The sequence below is a fragment of the Cavia porcellus genome, unplaced genomic scaffold (assembly GCF_034190915.1).
Source record: "Cavia porcellus strain 051 isolate PalLab524CR breed Dunkin Hartley unplaced genomic scaffold, mCavPor4.1 scaffold_25, whole genome shotgun sequence".
In the NCBI taxonomy this organism is placed as follows: Eukaryota; Metazoa; Chordata; class Mammalia; order Rodentia; family Caviidae; genus Cavia; species Cavia porcellus.
In genome coordinates, this window is record NW_026947508.1 from 53,934,373 (window position 1) to 53,947,951 (window position 13,579).

The following is a 13,579-nucleotide window of genomic DNA, read 5'->3' on the forward strand; positions in this document are numbered from 1 at the left end:
TCATTTTTTTGTGAATTCCTAAGTATTTCATGTTGTTGTGGAGGATGTGCTTTCCCTAATTTTTCTCTCTGAGTTTGTTACTTATATGCAGGATTGTTACTGACTTTTGAGTGCTGACCTTGTATCTAGCTATGATACCAACTTTGGATATTAAGTCTACAAGTGTTTTGGTTGAATTTTTGGTGTCTTCTATGTAAAGTATCATGTTATCTGTAAATAAGCATAATTTAGCGTCTTCCTTTCCTATCTTTATTCCTTTTATTTTTTTCTCTGTTCTAATTGCTGTGGTTAATGTTTCCAAAGTACACTGAATAGAAACGGTAATAATGGGCATCCTTGTCTTGTTCCTGATTTTAGAGTCAAGGCTTTCAGTTTTTGACCACTTAATATGATATTAGCTATTGGTTTGCCACAGATGACTTTTTGAGGTAAAGACCAGCTATTCCAATTTTCTGTAGGGTTTTTTTTTTTAAATCATAATGGATGTTAGCACTCTATTGAACAACCAGCTGGTCACAAAGGAAATCAAAACTGAAATTAAACAGTATATATGATCAATTGATAATGCTGGTACAACATACCAAAACTTAAGGGATACAATGAAAGCAGTCATTAGAGGAAGATTTATAGTGATGAACTCACACATCAGGAAAATAAAATGAGCTGAAATAACCTAATGTTAAACCTGAAACTTCTAGAAAAAGAAGTACAAATTCAACCCAAAACTTATCCAAAAGAGGAAATTATAAAGATAAGGGCAGAAATTAATGCATTAGAAGTTAAGAAAACAATACAGAGAAGCAATGAATAAAAAAGTTTGTTCTTTGGAAGAATAAATAGAATGAATAAACCATTAGCCAATCTCATCAAAAAGAGAAAAGAAAAAACACAAATTCAAACAATTAGGAATAAAAAGGGGAAAATCACAATGGATCCCAAAGAAATCAAAGAGATCATCAATACCTGCTACGAAAACCTATACTCTAATAAGGTGGAAAACACAGAAGAAATGAGTAAGTGCCTAGACACAGTCGAATTACCAAAACTAAATTAAGAAGATATAAAAATTTTAAATAAACCAATATCATACAGTGAAACTGAAAATGTAATAAAGAAAAGCCTAGGGCCCTGACGGATTCAATGGTGAATTTTACAAGAAATTTAGAGGTGAATTAATGCCAACAATTCTAAGCTGAAACTTTTTAAAGAAATTTAAAGAAAAGCTGTTCTTTCAAAGTCATCCCTGGAAGCAAATATTACCCTGATTGAAAAACTAGGGAAAAACCAAAATAAGAAAGAAAACTATAGGCCAATTTCCCTAATGAACATGGACGCAAAAATTCCTAATAAGATACTAACAAACAGAATACAGGAAATCATCAAGAAGATCCTACACTATGACTAAGTAGGATTCATCAGGGATGCAGGAGTGGTTCAACACATGCAAATCAATAAATCTAATACACCATATTAGCAGACCTAAAGACAGAAATCACGTAATCATCTCAATAGATGCCGAAAAGGTAGTTTGCAGAGTAGGACTGGTTTTGTGTTAAGGGTATTGCTGGTTCAGAGCGAGAGATAGATACATGAGATGGACAAAGACAGTTATTACAGTAAATATAAGCCAAGGATATTTCCAGATTGGCATTGGGAGAAGAGGCTTTGGTTCAGCAGGCTCTCCTTTGGGCCTCCCTGAAGAGGGATTCTCTAAGCTGACTTGTGAAAGCTGACTACAAGTACAAATTGTGAAGATAATATTGAAGAGGGCAGTGAGCTATCCAAGCCTGCTATAGGGATTTCAAACAATTCAGTATTGCAGAATGGAGAAAGCAAGGATGTGAATGCACACGAAGCAGAGCTGGGCATGTCCATCCCATGGAATGTCAGTGGAAAGGGCTTATTTTATAAAGTTTGTTCTTGATAACCTATGTAAAACAGATGGAAGGTTGGGAACAATAAGGATGATAAAGAAGCAATGAATTACTTAGTGAGATAGAGGCAAAGAGGTATGACATACCTATAGCTTGAGCAATCAGAGTAGGGATAGCTAACGCAAAAATGAAGTCACAGACTAGGCTAAACAAAGACTTTGAGTTGACTTTTATCAGATAGATGCAAAAGATTTGTATGGAAGAGTATAAAATAATTAGGGTGACTTGAAATGAAGCAAGAAGTCTTCCTCTTATTACATATTTTCTAGGTTAAAATGACTATATTATTTACAAAAATCAGTACTTTTGAAAAATCTTTTTTGTTATAGAAAATTTTGATATATGCAAAAGTAGGTAGAGTGTAACAGTGAATACTTCCAGGCCAATCTTGCCCTGACTGTAATGCCACTTATTTTCTCTTTTCATGTTATTTTGGAACAAATCCCACATGTCATATTCTGTTATATATAAACATTTCACTATGTAATGATCTATTTAAACGATAAGAAACTGGAATTTTTAAATTTAATTTTTAGAGTCGTACTATGTTGCCCAAAGTGGCCTTCAACTTGCAGCAGTCTTCCTGCCTCAGTTTCCAAGTGATGAAATTAGAGGCATATACCAACATACTCAGCTAAGACACAGTTTTCAGCATGACTAAAATTATCGATATCATATCTAAAGCATAATTCAGTTTAATCAAATATAACATCAATATTGTGATTTCTGATTGTCTCCAGCTATTGTATAAAGATAGAAATGAAAGTGTTCATCTATAGAGTTTGTTTTATCAAGATACAAATAAAGGTCTGAGATTCTTCTGAAAGTGAAAGGAAAAACTACCAATAATTCATAGGTGTACACAGGAGCTTCAGTTGAAAGAGGGATACATCACCGCTTTCTTTGGTTTATTGTACTTCCTCAGTACCTCTGCAGATATCTCAGTTGCTATTTGGCAATATGAAAGAAGCCTAGCTTATATCACTGGGTCTGTCTCTCTCATTTTTCTAGGTCTCTCTGTTCCCTGGTGTGCAAATGGACATACTCGGCAGAGAAAGGTTGGGATGACAGTTTCTGGAAGATGATTGGTTTGGAAGACTTTGTTGCTGATAATTACAGCAAAATAGGTAAAAGAATACAAAATATGTAGAATGATCTTTTATGTGTATATGAAAATATTGCTTTCTTGTTTTGTTTTTACTTGAATTATAATGTAGGAACATAACTCAGTCTTTTCAAGACTAGGTTTTTCCAGATGATCCCATTGTGATGGGCAGGCTATGACAATAGATCCTTGTGTTAGGACTTGTTTGACCGAGTGTTGAAACATGGTATGAAAATCATGTTGAAATACAGAACCACAAAGTTTTTCAGACTGAGGAGGATCTTTGCATGGAGTAGTTAGGTCTGTCATAATCAAGGGGATATATATGAACCATTTCTAGACTGTAGTAGGAAAATTGTTTTGTGAGTTAATTTCAGGGGACAAGGGAAGGCTGTGTAAAGTTTCCTGTGTAAGGCTTTCCAGGCCCATACTCCCAGTTTCATATGGCAGTTAGTAGATTGTACAGGGGGAGTAACTAGTAATTGTTTACCTGGTGAAAATATTTAAGTGGTAGATACACATAGTGACATTTCAGAGTTTAAAGCTTCTAAGGTCATAAGCACATATTTATTTCCTGCAGTTACTACCTACAATTCTAGTTAGCTGTCATTAGGTAAGCAATTATATGTACTTCAGCGGAAATTTTGAAATACAGCTGAATTGGTTAGTGTGCAGGTCAGGATGTTGTAATAAAATTAGACAAGTTAGAATATGACTTCTCTTTAATGGAATAGAATGAAAATAAGTGACTATCAGTGTCGTTCTTCAACATGACCTCTAACTTTGGGCTCAGGTTTGCTAGTTCAGCTCTAGTCAGTTTCTAGCAAGACAAGAAAAAATAAAAGGTCCAAAGGAATCACACACACTCTTTTGGAGGCAGCATGACCTCATTTTTGTTCTTTTCCTGTTCACCAGCCTGCATTCAGAAGCCCTGGGTTGCCATGTGTCCATCCATGACAACTGGTCAGACCTGCTACAACTTCTGCTGACTCACGTTAACTAAATTCTATAGTACTTCAGTCTACCTTTCTTCTCTGGAAGAATCCTTACGACAGTCTATGAATGTTCAAATAGAAACATGAAGAATGATATTCCTGTTATGTTGTCTGTGATCTCTTGATCTACTAAGAGATGAATCTGGCTGGAAGAAGGGAGCCAAGGCTCTATGAAGAAAGTGGTGCTTGAGTTTCTGTGGCTCTGTTGAAACTATCTCTGGATCTGAGTTAGTAGAGAACAGGAGGATCTTGTGAGCAGAGAAGAGAGCAAGAAAACAAAGCAGCAGTCCTCAGTCATCAGCTCCTTTTGGATCTTTTGCGAGGTGATTTGTGTACATTATCTAATTTGGTCTCACAAACATCTAGTTTCACTATTCTTAAATTATAGATATAAAAATTGGAATTCAATCCTTACCTGATATTAAGAAGTGGAGTCTGACTCTTTTCCTTGGGATTTTATTACTTGTATATGTGCATTGATTCCAAACTGTACTTTGAGCACTTCGACACAAAATTTTCACTAATTTACTTCATATTCTTAGTAAAATCAGAAGGCATGGCATATTGCTAACTTACTGTTTGAATATTAAGTGGATAAAATAGTTATTGAGATCACTGAAACTAGGAAGTTGGTACTTCTTGTTTCTAAAAACTGTAAGGATATTTAGTGTCTTAGCAGTAGCTTTGGCAACGTGGGTCTAATTTTAACTCTGACTTTCTGATTATTTTAATGCTTTTCTCTTCTTTCTTATCTCACACAACATACATGTTTAATCAGTATATTAGTTCTGCTAATAAAGCAATACCTACAAGAAATACTCATTAAAAGCCCATAATGTTAATCTAGCAGAAAATTTCCAGGGTGACTTATTAGATTTTGCCTGTTATGTTAATGAATTTTTAACGGATGTCCTAAGGAGACATGTCATTAATCAGAATATTGTTGTATGTGGATTTAAATTTACCCATTCATCAAAATTAATTGTGTGGTATTTTCTTTGATTTTCATTTCTGGTTTTTTGAGCTCAGGATGGTTCAATCTGAATCCAAAGCAAAAGACATCTAATGGGATGTTTACTTTGAGCTCTGAGTTTCAGAAACTCATCTGGAAGCCACCTCTAGACATTGCTAGCAATTCTTGGAACTGTGAAAAATGAATCTCAGAAGCTGCCCTGTGAAGTATTAAACATGTAGTGGCCTTACTGCCCATCAAAATGTGGACAGTATAGCACAAAACCTTTTAACAGATTTGAGCATTGAGCAAGTGTCCTGAATTTGAATACTAATACAATTTACCATAATTTGCTCCACATGGAGCTTTTAGCCAAGTCTTTACCAGGCTTCCTTGTCTCCTCTAGTAAATAAATGCTTTCCCTGAAAACTGAACACCTCAGCAACTGAAGTCTTATGGAGTAATATCTTTAGAATAAATTATTTACAAAGTGTAAGATAAGTATCAGATGCAATATTTATATGGTACATTTCAAGGACAAGGAATATTTACAGTGTTTTAAGTAACTATTTGCAAATTTCTAATGACAAAATATTACTAATATCATTTTTCAAGGAGGCATTTGGATAATTTGCTTGGGAAAATTACAAAAAGTAAAGGAAGACAAGTTCTGTGAATTAAAAGAGCCTAAAATTTCTTTATAATTGAAAAATACTGGTTGAGTTAGTATTCAGAATTGGTGGAGAAAACACCAATCTATTTTTCCCTAGGTGATTTTATCTACCAATGGTCCAATAAAAAGATCTATGTCAATAAATTGTGACCTTCAATTCCATGTGAATCATTTCTAGGTCACATGTCTACTCCAACACATCTATCAAACGTAAACAGGAGGAAACAGATCAGCAGGGAAGATGGATTTTTAGGATGATAAGCAACATCCCACTTGTCCTAATGGATTATACAGGCTCTCTGTCAGCATATCCCAGTTCTCTCTTTACTCCCTGGGAAAAGAGCTTCATTGTGGTATTGGGTGGGATACTTTATGAAAACTCATGTATACAACATTGCTGAATCATGATAATTACTTGCATTACACAGAGAACTCTGTTATATGAAAAGTTTATTATGTTACGTTATACATCACTCATTATTTGTGATTAGGGAAGGCAGGCAAAGAAAACCAAACTCTTGCTCAAGGAGTTTGCAAGAGTTAAGTAGGAAGAAGAAATGAAACAACAGAGTATGTAAAAGGATGTAGTTTCTTGAGGTGAGAGATGGTGTCTTTTTAAAACTGATTTTCTCTTCCCCTATGAGGTGGTATTTTAGGTGCCAGACACTGGACACTGTCTCCTGGTACAGAGTAAATACTGTTGACAGATGTTAGATGCCTGAATATATGTTTGAATGAAAGACTCAAAAAACAGTCTTGCTTTCATTGTCCCTCACAGTTAATGGAGACTCCATAAATTCTTTGAATGTAATAATAATAATAATAGGTTATAGAGAAACAGTGATTTAATGAATTGGTTGTTCACAGTGAAGTTTCACTAACCCTTTACTTAAGGAAGGACTCCTGCAAAAGGCACACCTCAGACCAAATGATAGCTATAACCTCATTCTTATCACAAATGTCTCAAAGATCTTTCCAGGACAGGAAATGTTTTAAGAGCAACAACTTACTTTAGGAAGATTGGAAATTTTACTTTTCCATAGACTTAAAGTTGTAGGCTTAAAATTCCATGTGAAGAATGTTGACATAAATGTGTTGGTTATTACTACTCTTCCATTCTGAGGTCTAACCAGTAGAGAATAATTCACAGAACCATTTTAGACCAAACACAGCATTGGATTTGGACAGGCTGAATTACAGAGCCTGGGAGTCTCCTGCCTCTATCTGGAATCTGGTCAGACTTTGAGACCTCTGTGACACTGACTTATTTATTGGCAGGCTGTGAAGCTGGGACAAAAAGAAAAACAGATTCACTGTGCTTGTCTGTAGCAAGTTGTGCCTTATCTGCTTGGTTCTGAACCCAGGTGGCCTAAAGGCTTGTGTGCAGGTGGCTCAAAGGAAGTACACAGCAAGCCTCTCCAGACTCCACGCCAGGCTGTGACCCCACATTTCTTTAACAAGGCACCATGGATGTTGCATTTTTTAAAATATATGATGGATCAGCCAAATGTTGCCTCTTGGAGGGTGGAAGAGGAGATCCCCTCACTGAAATATACCTAACGGGCTTGTACTATGTCTTAGTTACTTTTTACTTGTTGCTGAGACAAAATACCTGAAGTCCAAGTTGGGAAAGGAAAGGTTTATTTCTTAGTTTTGGGAGGTTTCAGTCCACACACAGTTGGCTCCAAGGCAGGCGGGCATGGCTGGGCCACAGTTCATGGTGGCCACAAACAGCAAGCAGGAACCAGCAAAAAGCAAGACACATCTTCTCCCTGCCATTACATCACATCCTGGCTCCACCCCTAAGTGGGTGGAGCACTGACACCGTCAATCCAAGCACTAGACAATGAAGCATCACAAATGCACAATGCAAACTAATGAGGCTTGGGGGCCACAGACATAAACCATGACATACTATCAATCTGAATCATGATTAGTCTTGGGAACCTGTATCCAGTGATATCATTCATAGTTGTAGGCATTCTAAAATCCTTTTTAAAGCTTTTAAACCCAATGTTCCAAATTTTCCAGTAGATCATACATATTGACAAGGTTTTATCCAGATAGTCTTTGGAATATGAGACTTGATTTTTTTCATTTTGGTGAGAGTGAGGCATATAGTTCACATCTACCATTCTTCCTCCTAGACAGTGACTACTCAGTGTTGCTGCTACCTGTCTTTGTGTCATATGAAATAGGTGGACTTCCTACTAATTTATACCTGGATAGTTGGAGAACCTTTGGCCACAAGGATTCTCAGCCTCTTATAGGTTATGTGGTGCTGGCCCTAACATAGTTCCTATGGACTGAGGTGGCAATTCTTGTGTGTACGCTGGGCCAGGTTTGCCTTCCTGCTCTCCTGGAGCCCTTTTACCCCATCTTCTTATCCCCTTTCTCATTCCTGTCCAACTTTTGTAGAAAAGTGTTTCTAATACTTAATGATGACTATGTAGCCTCTGAATATTAGACTGTCTTATTTTGCCATTTAAAGTCAAACTTCTGCTTTTCAGAGAATGGCCTAGAGATCTCTATACCAGTTATCAATCCATCCAGTGATGTACACACCCAGATAGCCAGACACACTTATTGAGTGCTTCCTAATTACTAAAAATGAAGATCAGTAAAAATGAATTTATCATACTTCATCTTCTTGGACATTTTTTTGTCTACTAGAGGGTTTTTCAATGAAATGTCCACAGTACTCAGGAAAAGCAGAATAAAAAGTCACTGACAGTGACAGTTATATCAAGGAAACTTTCTTGAGATATGTCTGAAAAAAATGAATAATGATTTACCAAGATAAGAGAGGAAATAATTTTCATGACAGAAGAAATGGTGCAAGTAAAGCATGGAGGCTTGGTAAAGTTTGAGGTGGCCATTGATTGTCGAGTATAGCAGAAGCTTCATGGGATTAGAGTGGGTTAGGGAGAGGGAACTGGAAACTAATTTCTAGTGAGACTTCTGTCCTTCCTTGAAAACGAGGAACTGGTAAGAGACTCAGCGTAGGACTTGGTGCATTCTTGTCATAAGATGTTTATTCTAATTATTATTCCTGCCAATTCAGCAGTGGGGGGGGTGACAAACCTAGGTCATCAGGGATCATTTCAGAAACTGTGTAGCTCCTGTGAATCTGTGTGCATCTGTGTGTATTGTAAGATCATATCTTTTTTTGTAATCATATACAATACTCATTCATTATTTTCCTTCTCATAAATATTGATGTGATGCTGAAATAAGATAGTGAGGTCCTGGGACAGTGTGGTTTATGCAGCCCATGAAAATGGTAACTCCTCTCATTTTTAAGTGCACCTTTGGCACCTAGGTGACAGGAATACTCACTATCTCAGCACTCTGTTCCAATACCACGTACATTCCCACAAGTCCCATTTCAACTGCTGGCTTTTCTGGGAAAAACCCTGCAAGGCCAAAGAACACAGGAGCAGTGATGAGCACAACATAGTAGTACATATGGAATACTTTCAGAAGCTTTGCTGTGTTTGAGGTTTTATGGAAATGCTGCTCTTTTCATTGTGGCACTTAGGAGATGGTTGGTAGCTCCCCTAAAGTGAGGTCAGCTCTCAACTTCTCTTATTATTGCTAGAGAATCAGTGAATACCAAGGCAGAAAGGGATAACAGAGATTTGACTCAGATGCCATCAGGTAATAGATGAAAAGAGCCTGGCATGTGAGATGAATGTCCATAGTCTTAACAGCATTTTAATGACAGAGCTGAGACAACCAGTTAGGGTTTCAGACTTCAGTACTGTTAGCTTTTTCACTACTGCATGTCAGTTCTCCTTTTTCAATAACTGCAGGTCATGTGGGAGATCTGGACACTGCTATTTGAGCGGGCCTGACCCTAGAAATATGTAGGCAATATCATCTGTGCATGAATTCACCCAGCCCATTATCTGGTATTCATCCTTGCACATGCTTTAACTGGACTTTAAACAAGTAGCCAGAGACTATTGTATCCTGGGACATACTGATTACTCTCAAGAGTGACTGGTATAAACAAACAAAAATAATTAAGTAATATATTGTCAGTTGTCTGTTTTAGGGGTAAGATACTGGTCATCAGATTTAGACCAGCATGACTTCAGTTCTGGCTTTTTCATCCACGTACTATGCAAGCTCTACCAGTTATAACTCTGGGTTAAGTGTTTGATCTGTTTCAGCCTTAAATGGCATGTTATGAATATTAATAAGTATATTATGAGGATTAAAGGAAATAATATAGCTAAACTACCTATATACATAATGACTATTATTCTTTTGAGCTTAGATTCCTCTCTGTGGTCATTACATCTGCCAAAGACAACATTCACTGAATAATCCAGGTAATTTTTGCTCATTTCTGAATTTTGGAATGCCTTTCTTTGTCCTTGTGTTGGTTGCTTTTCTCTTGTTGTTAATACAAAAACCCAACACCCAAAATTAAGGTAGAAAAGGTGTATTTAGCTCATGGTTTGTGGAAATATCAGTCCAAGCCAGGGTGGCATGACTGAGGGCAACCATTCATGATGCCACAAAACAGCAAAATTAACAGGAGCAAAAAGGAGGAGTACCGAGACAAGACTCTTTCTGTCCCTTATATGTAGGCTACTCTCCCTAGGATGAGTATAGCACTCATACCCATAATCCCAGTACTGAACCATGAATAGATGTTAGATTCTAGAAACCTGCCACCATGACTGCAAAAGGCTTTGGGGGGGTGGGCTTCAGACACAACCATAACAGTCCTTGGATCACATATTCCTTTTTAAGCAAGATATACTAAAATTAGTTAGATTTCAGCTGCTAAATTATAATTACATTCCAGCTTTATTTCCTCGAGAGATCATCTCAGTTGGGATTCCTAATTGTTTCAATCTGATATGATTGGTAATCTTTAACTTTTTTCCATAAACCAGAAGACATATCATATATCAATAGTCCAATAAAAGTACAGGATAATAATTAAGTTGGAAAATCATTGACTAATGTTCCCACAGTTCTTAACAAATTGCGAAGGGTACTATACTTTTTTCCATACATTACTAGACAGCTAAGTTAGATTGAAACTGATAGGCAGTGAGAGAGGGACTGGGCCCTCTGTAGAGTCACTAAGACTGTGGCTGGGGGGAATCTGAAGAAAGTCTGGCCTCAGCATAATAGCCAGGCCTGTGAGCCTCCCTAGAGATACACAGCAATTTAAGATTGTACTATAATTAGCACCACCTGGTCCAGTGAGCCTAGCAAGGTGTCAGATGCATAGGTAAGTGAGCAGAACATCTGGAACCAACCCTTTCCATGAATGCCTTTGTTCTTTCCATGTATACTTGCTATGTGACTTATTTCTCTATTAGATCAATATTAGCTAAGACACTTGTAATCCTACAAAATGATTATACTTTGACCCATGTTGCCATTTTGCTATATAAATTGCCCCTGACAAAGGGCCTTAGTGGTCACCCATTCTGGACCCCTCCTAGAAACTCTAAAGCTATTTTTCTCCTTACTTCCAGTAAAACTCTTCTAATTTCCTTTGGTTTGCAACTGTTTTCCTTGATGTTGTGAGACTATGAACTAGGCACATCTAACATCTAACAGATTGTGAATTATTTTCTCCCTAAAATGATCACATTATTGTTGCTATCAAATTTTCAAAATAGGTTTTATTTCAGGTTTACATTTGGGGAAACCAGAAGTTATGAGATTTCAGGTCAAAAAGACCTAGGATTCCGGATTTACCACTTACTGGATAGTTGCTATACTACTCTGACACTGTTTCTTTATCCATTGAGCAGATGTAGTAGTATCTATTTCGATGGGCCTTATGATAGTGAGAGATGACATAAAGTGTCTGACTTCTGATAAGACCCCAATAAATAGCAGCTAGGTTAACCAACACAAAATTCAATGTTATAATGCAAAATGTGATGTAAATATATTGTGAATGTCTAAATTTTTAAAAAAATTATAGCAAAAGGCACATTGCCATAATCCCTCTGAAAATACCCCCCACTCCAATAGTTATCCCATCATTCTTACCACTTTCTGAAATAGTTGGTGAAATCCATTTTCTTTAGTGTCTTTTGTTGTAAAACTAAGAGACTCTTTTGACCATACCACTTACTTTATATTGTCACATGCATTTTGACATCCTTACCTAAAAAGTTCAGTTGTAGATTTGATCTTGGAGCCTGTGAGAGTAAAGCTGAGTGACTTGAGGCCCTAAATTGATTCAAGATGTTTTCTTTTCATGGTGATTTTTACTTTAAGGGAAGAACAAGAAGTTCCACAGTGCCAGATCTGGTGAATTAGGTGGATGAGAAAGTACTATTTATGTTTTTGTAAGCCTGCATTTCTGTTGGATGGCACTTGTCAGCAGCAGTCATTATTTTTTTATAAAAGACACTCATGAAAAAGGAGTTCTAGAGCGGCTTCCGAAAAATGATAAGAATGATGGAATAAGTGTGTTCTGAGCAAGAGAGAGTAATTTCAGGGGGATTAATGGCAGTGTTTTTCCCTGTAATAAGTTTTTATGATTTAAGCATTCATTGTATATTTTGATCATTTTTATATAAATTTGGCTTCCATAATGCTGAATCCTATGAGCAGTCCCCCAAAAACGTTTTGATAGTTACATGAGATGAATAGGCTCATAGCTTGCAAAGACAAGGTCATATTAATGACTGACTAGTATTTCATTTCCCCTCTTTGGTTTCATTCATTAACTTAGTGGTATGCACTGCGTTGCATTGTGGTGAATAATGGAGGATGAAAGCCAAAAGTGTTTCTGCTTTCCTAAAACTTAGTAAAGTGGAGATAACATTAAATTTTCATTCACAAGATTGCTTCTGGGGTAAATGTCACAAGAACAAATTAAGACTTCAGGAATGTATAACTAGGGGACATGACCTTGTCTGGGGAAAGCCTTTCTTAAGCTAGGCTGACATGCGTTAGTCTGAAGAGAGGTTGGAAGTGTGCTTCAGGCAAAAGGAGCAGCAATGTAATGACTGCGACTGAGGGAGAACATTAGTAAAAGACTAGTGTGGCTGGAACCAGCGAGATGAAAGGGAACAGGGTATAAATGGACACAGAGTTCATTATTCAAGAGAACTAGTTTCATTTCAACTAGAAATGTTGGGAAGAGAATGAAAACTAAGAGACTATTTTGACCATACCACTTACTTTATATTGTCACATGCATTTTGACATCCTTACCTAAAAAATTAGGTTGTAGATTTGATCTTGGAGCCTGTGAGAGTAAAGCTGAATTGCTCCTCAGAAATAGAAAATGACCGTGCATTATCCTAGTTTCCAAAGTGGCTAAAAACTTTTGGCCTTCATCTTTGGTGATGTAAAGATCTTGATTTGATTACTAAGCATACTGTTGTGAAAGAGGAGCCCCATACCCTCAGGGGTCGCCTTGTTTTGAAATTCTTTCCTTACTGATGGAACTGGGTTATAGTGGGTTGCTGTACATGCCTAAGCTCCAGCAGTACCTGCTGCTTGCTTTTCCTCTGCCTGTTTTTATTTCCCTGATTTGGTTGTCAGCTTTTTAAGACTCTCTGCTTCTCTGTTGGCATCACCGTGAAATCAGTGTTTGATGGTTTGTTCATACAAACCAACTACCATCCTATTCCTTTGCTTTTCTTCATATTGATTACGGGGTGCGTCAGTTATTCCTGTTGGTCAGGACCTAATTAGACATCACTCTTGCTGTTTCTCTTGCTCTAACAATTTATAATCAATCCATTAACCAGTTCTTTCTTCTTTACTTAAAAAATGGACATTAAAGTATTTAGCTCAGCGGCATAAGTGCCTGCCTTGCAAGCAGGCAGTTGTGAGTTTGATCCCTGGTACCGATAAAAGGGAAAAAGACAAAAAAAAAAAGTAGACATTCCTCTTGCTATTCTTATTGTTACTGACTTG

The 13,579-nt window shown here is 36.9% G+C and overlaps 1 protein-coding gene across 14 annotated transcripts in view; it reads left to right on the plus strand.

The window, feature by feature from the left end:
- Fggy (FGGY carbohydrate kinase domain containing) overlaps nucleotides 1–13,579 on the plus strand; it is a 511,054-nt gene that overhangs the window by 158,767 nt on the left and 338,708 nt on the right. For 13 of the 14 annotated variants that reach the window (XM_063236600.1, XM_013146222.3, XM_003464041.5 and 10 more), the window contains one exon: nucleotides 2,946–3,061. In XM_063236600.1, coding sequence (XP_063092670.1) covers nucleotides 2,946–3,061 — 116 coding nt within the window. Of the gene's footprint in view, nucleotides 1–2,945; nucleotides 3,062–4,054; nucleotides 4,358–13,579 lie in introns of those variants that run through there. The other variant, XM_013146226.3, reaches the window with a different exon arrangement.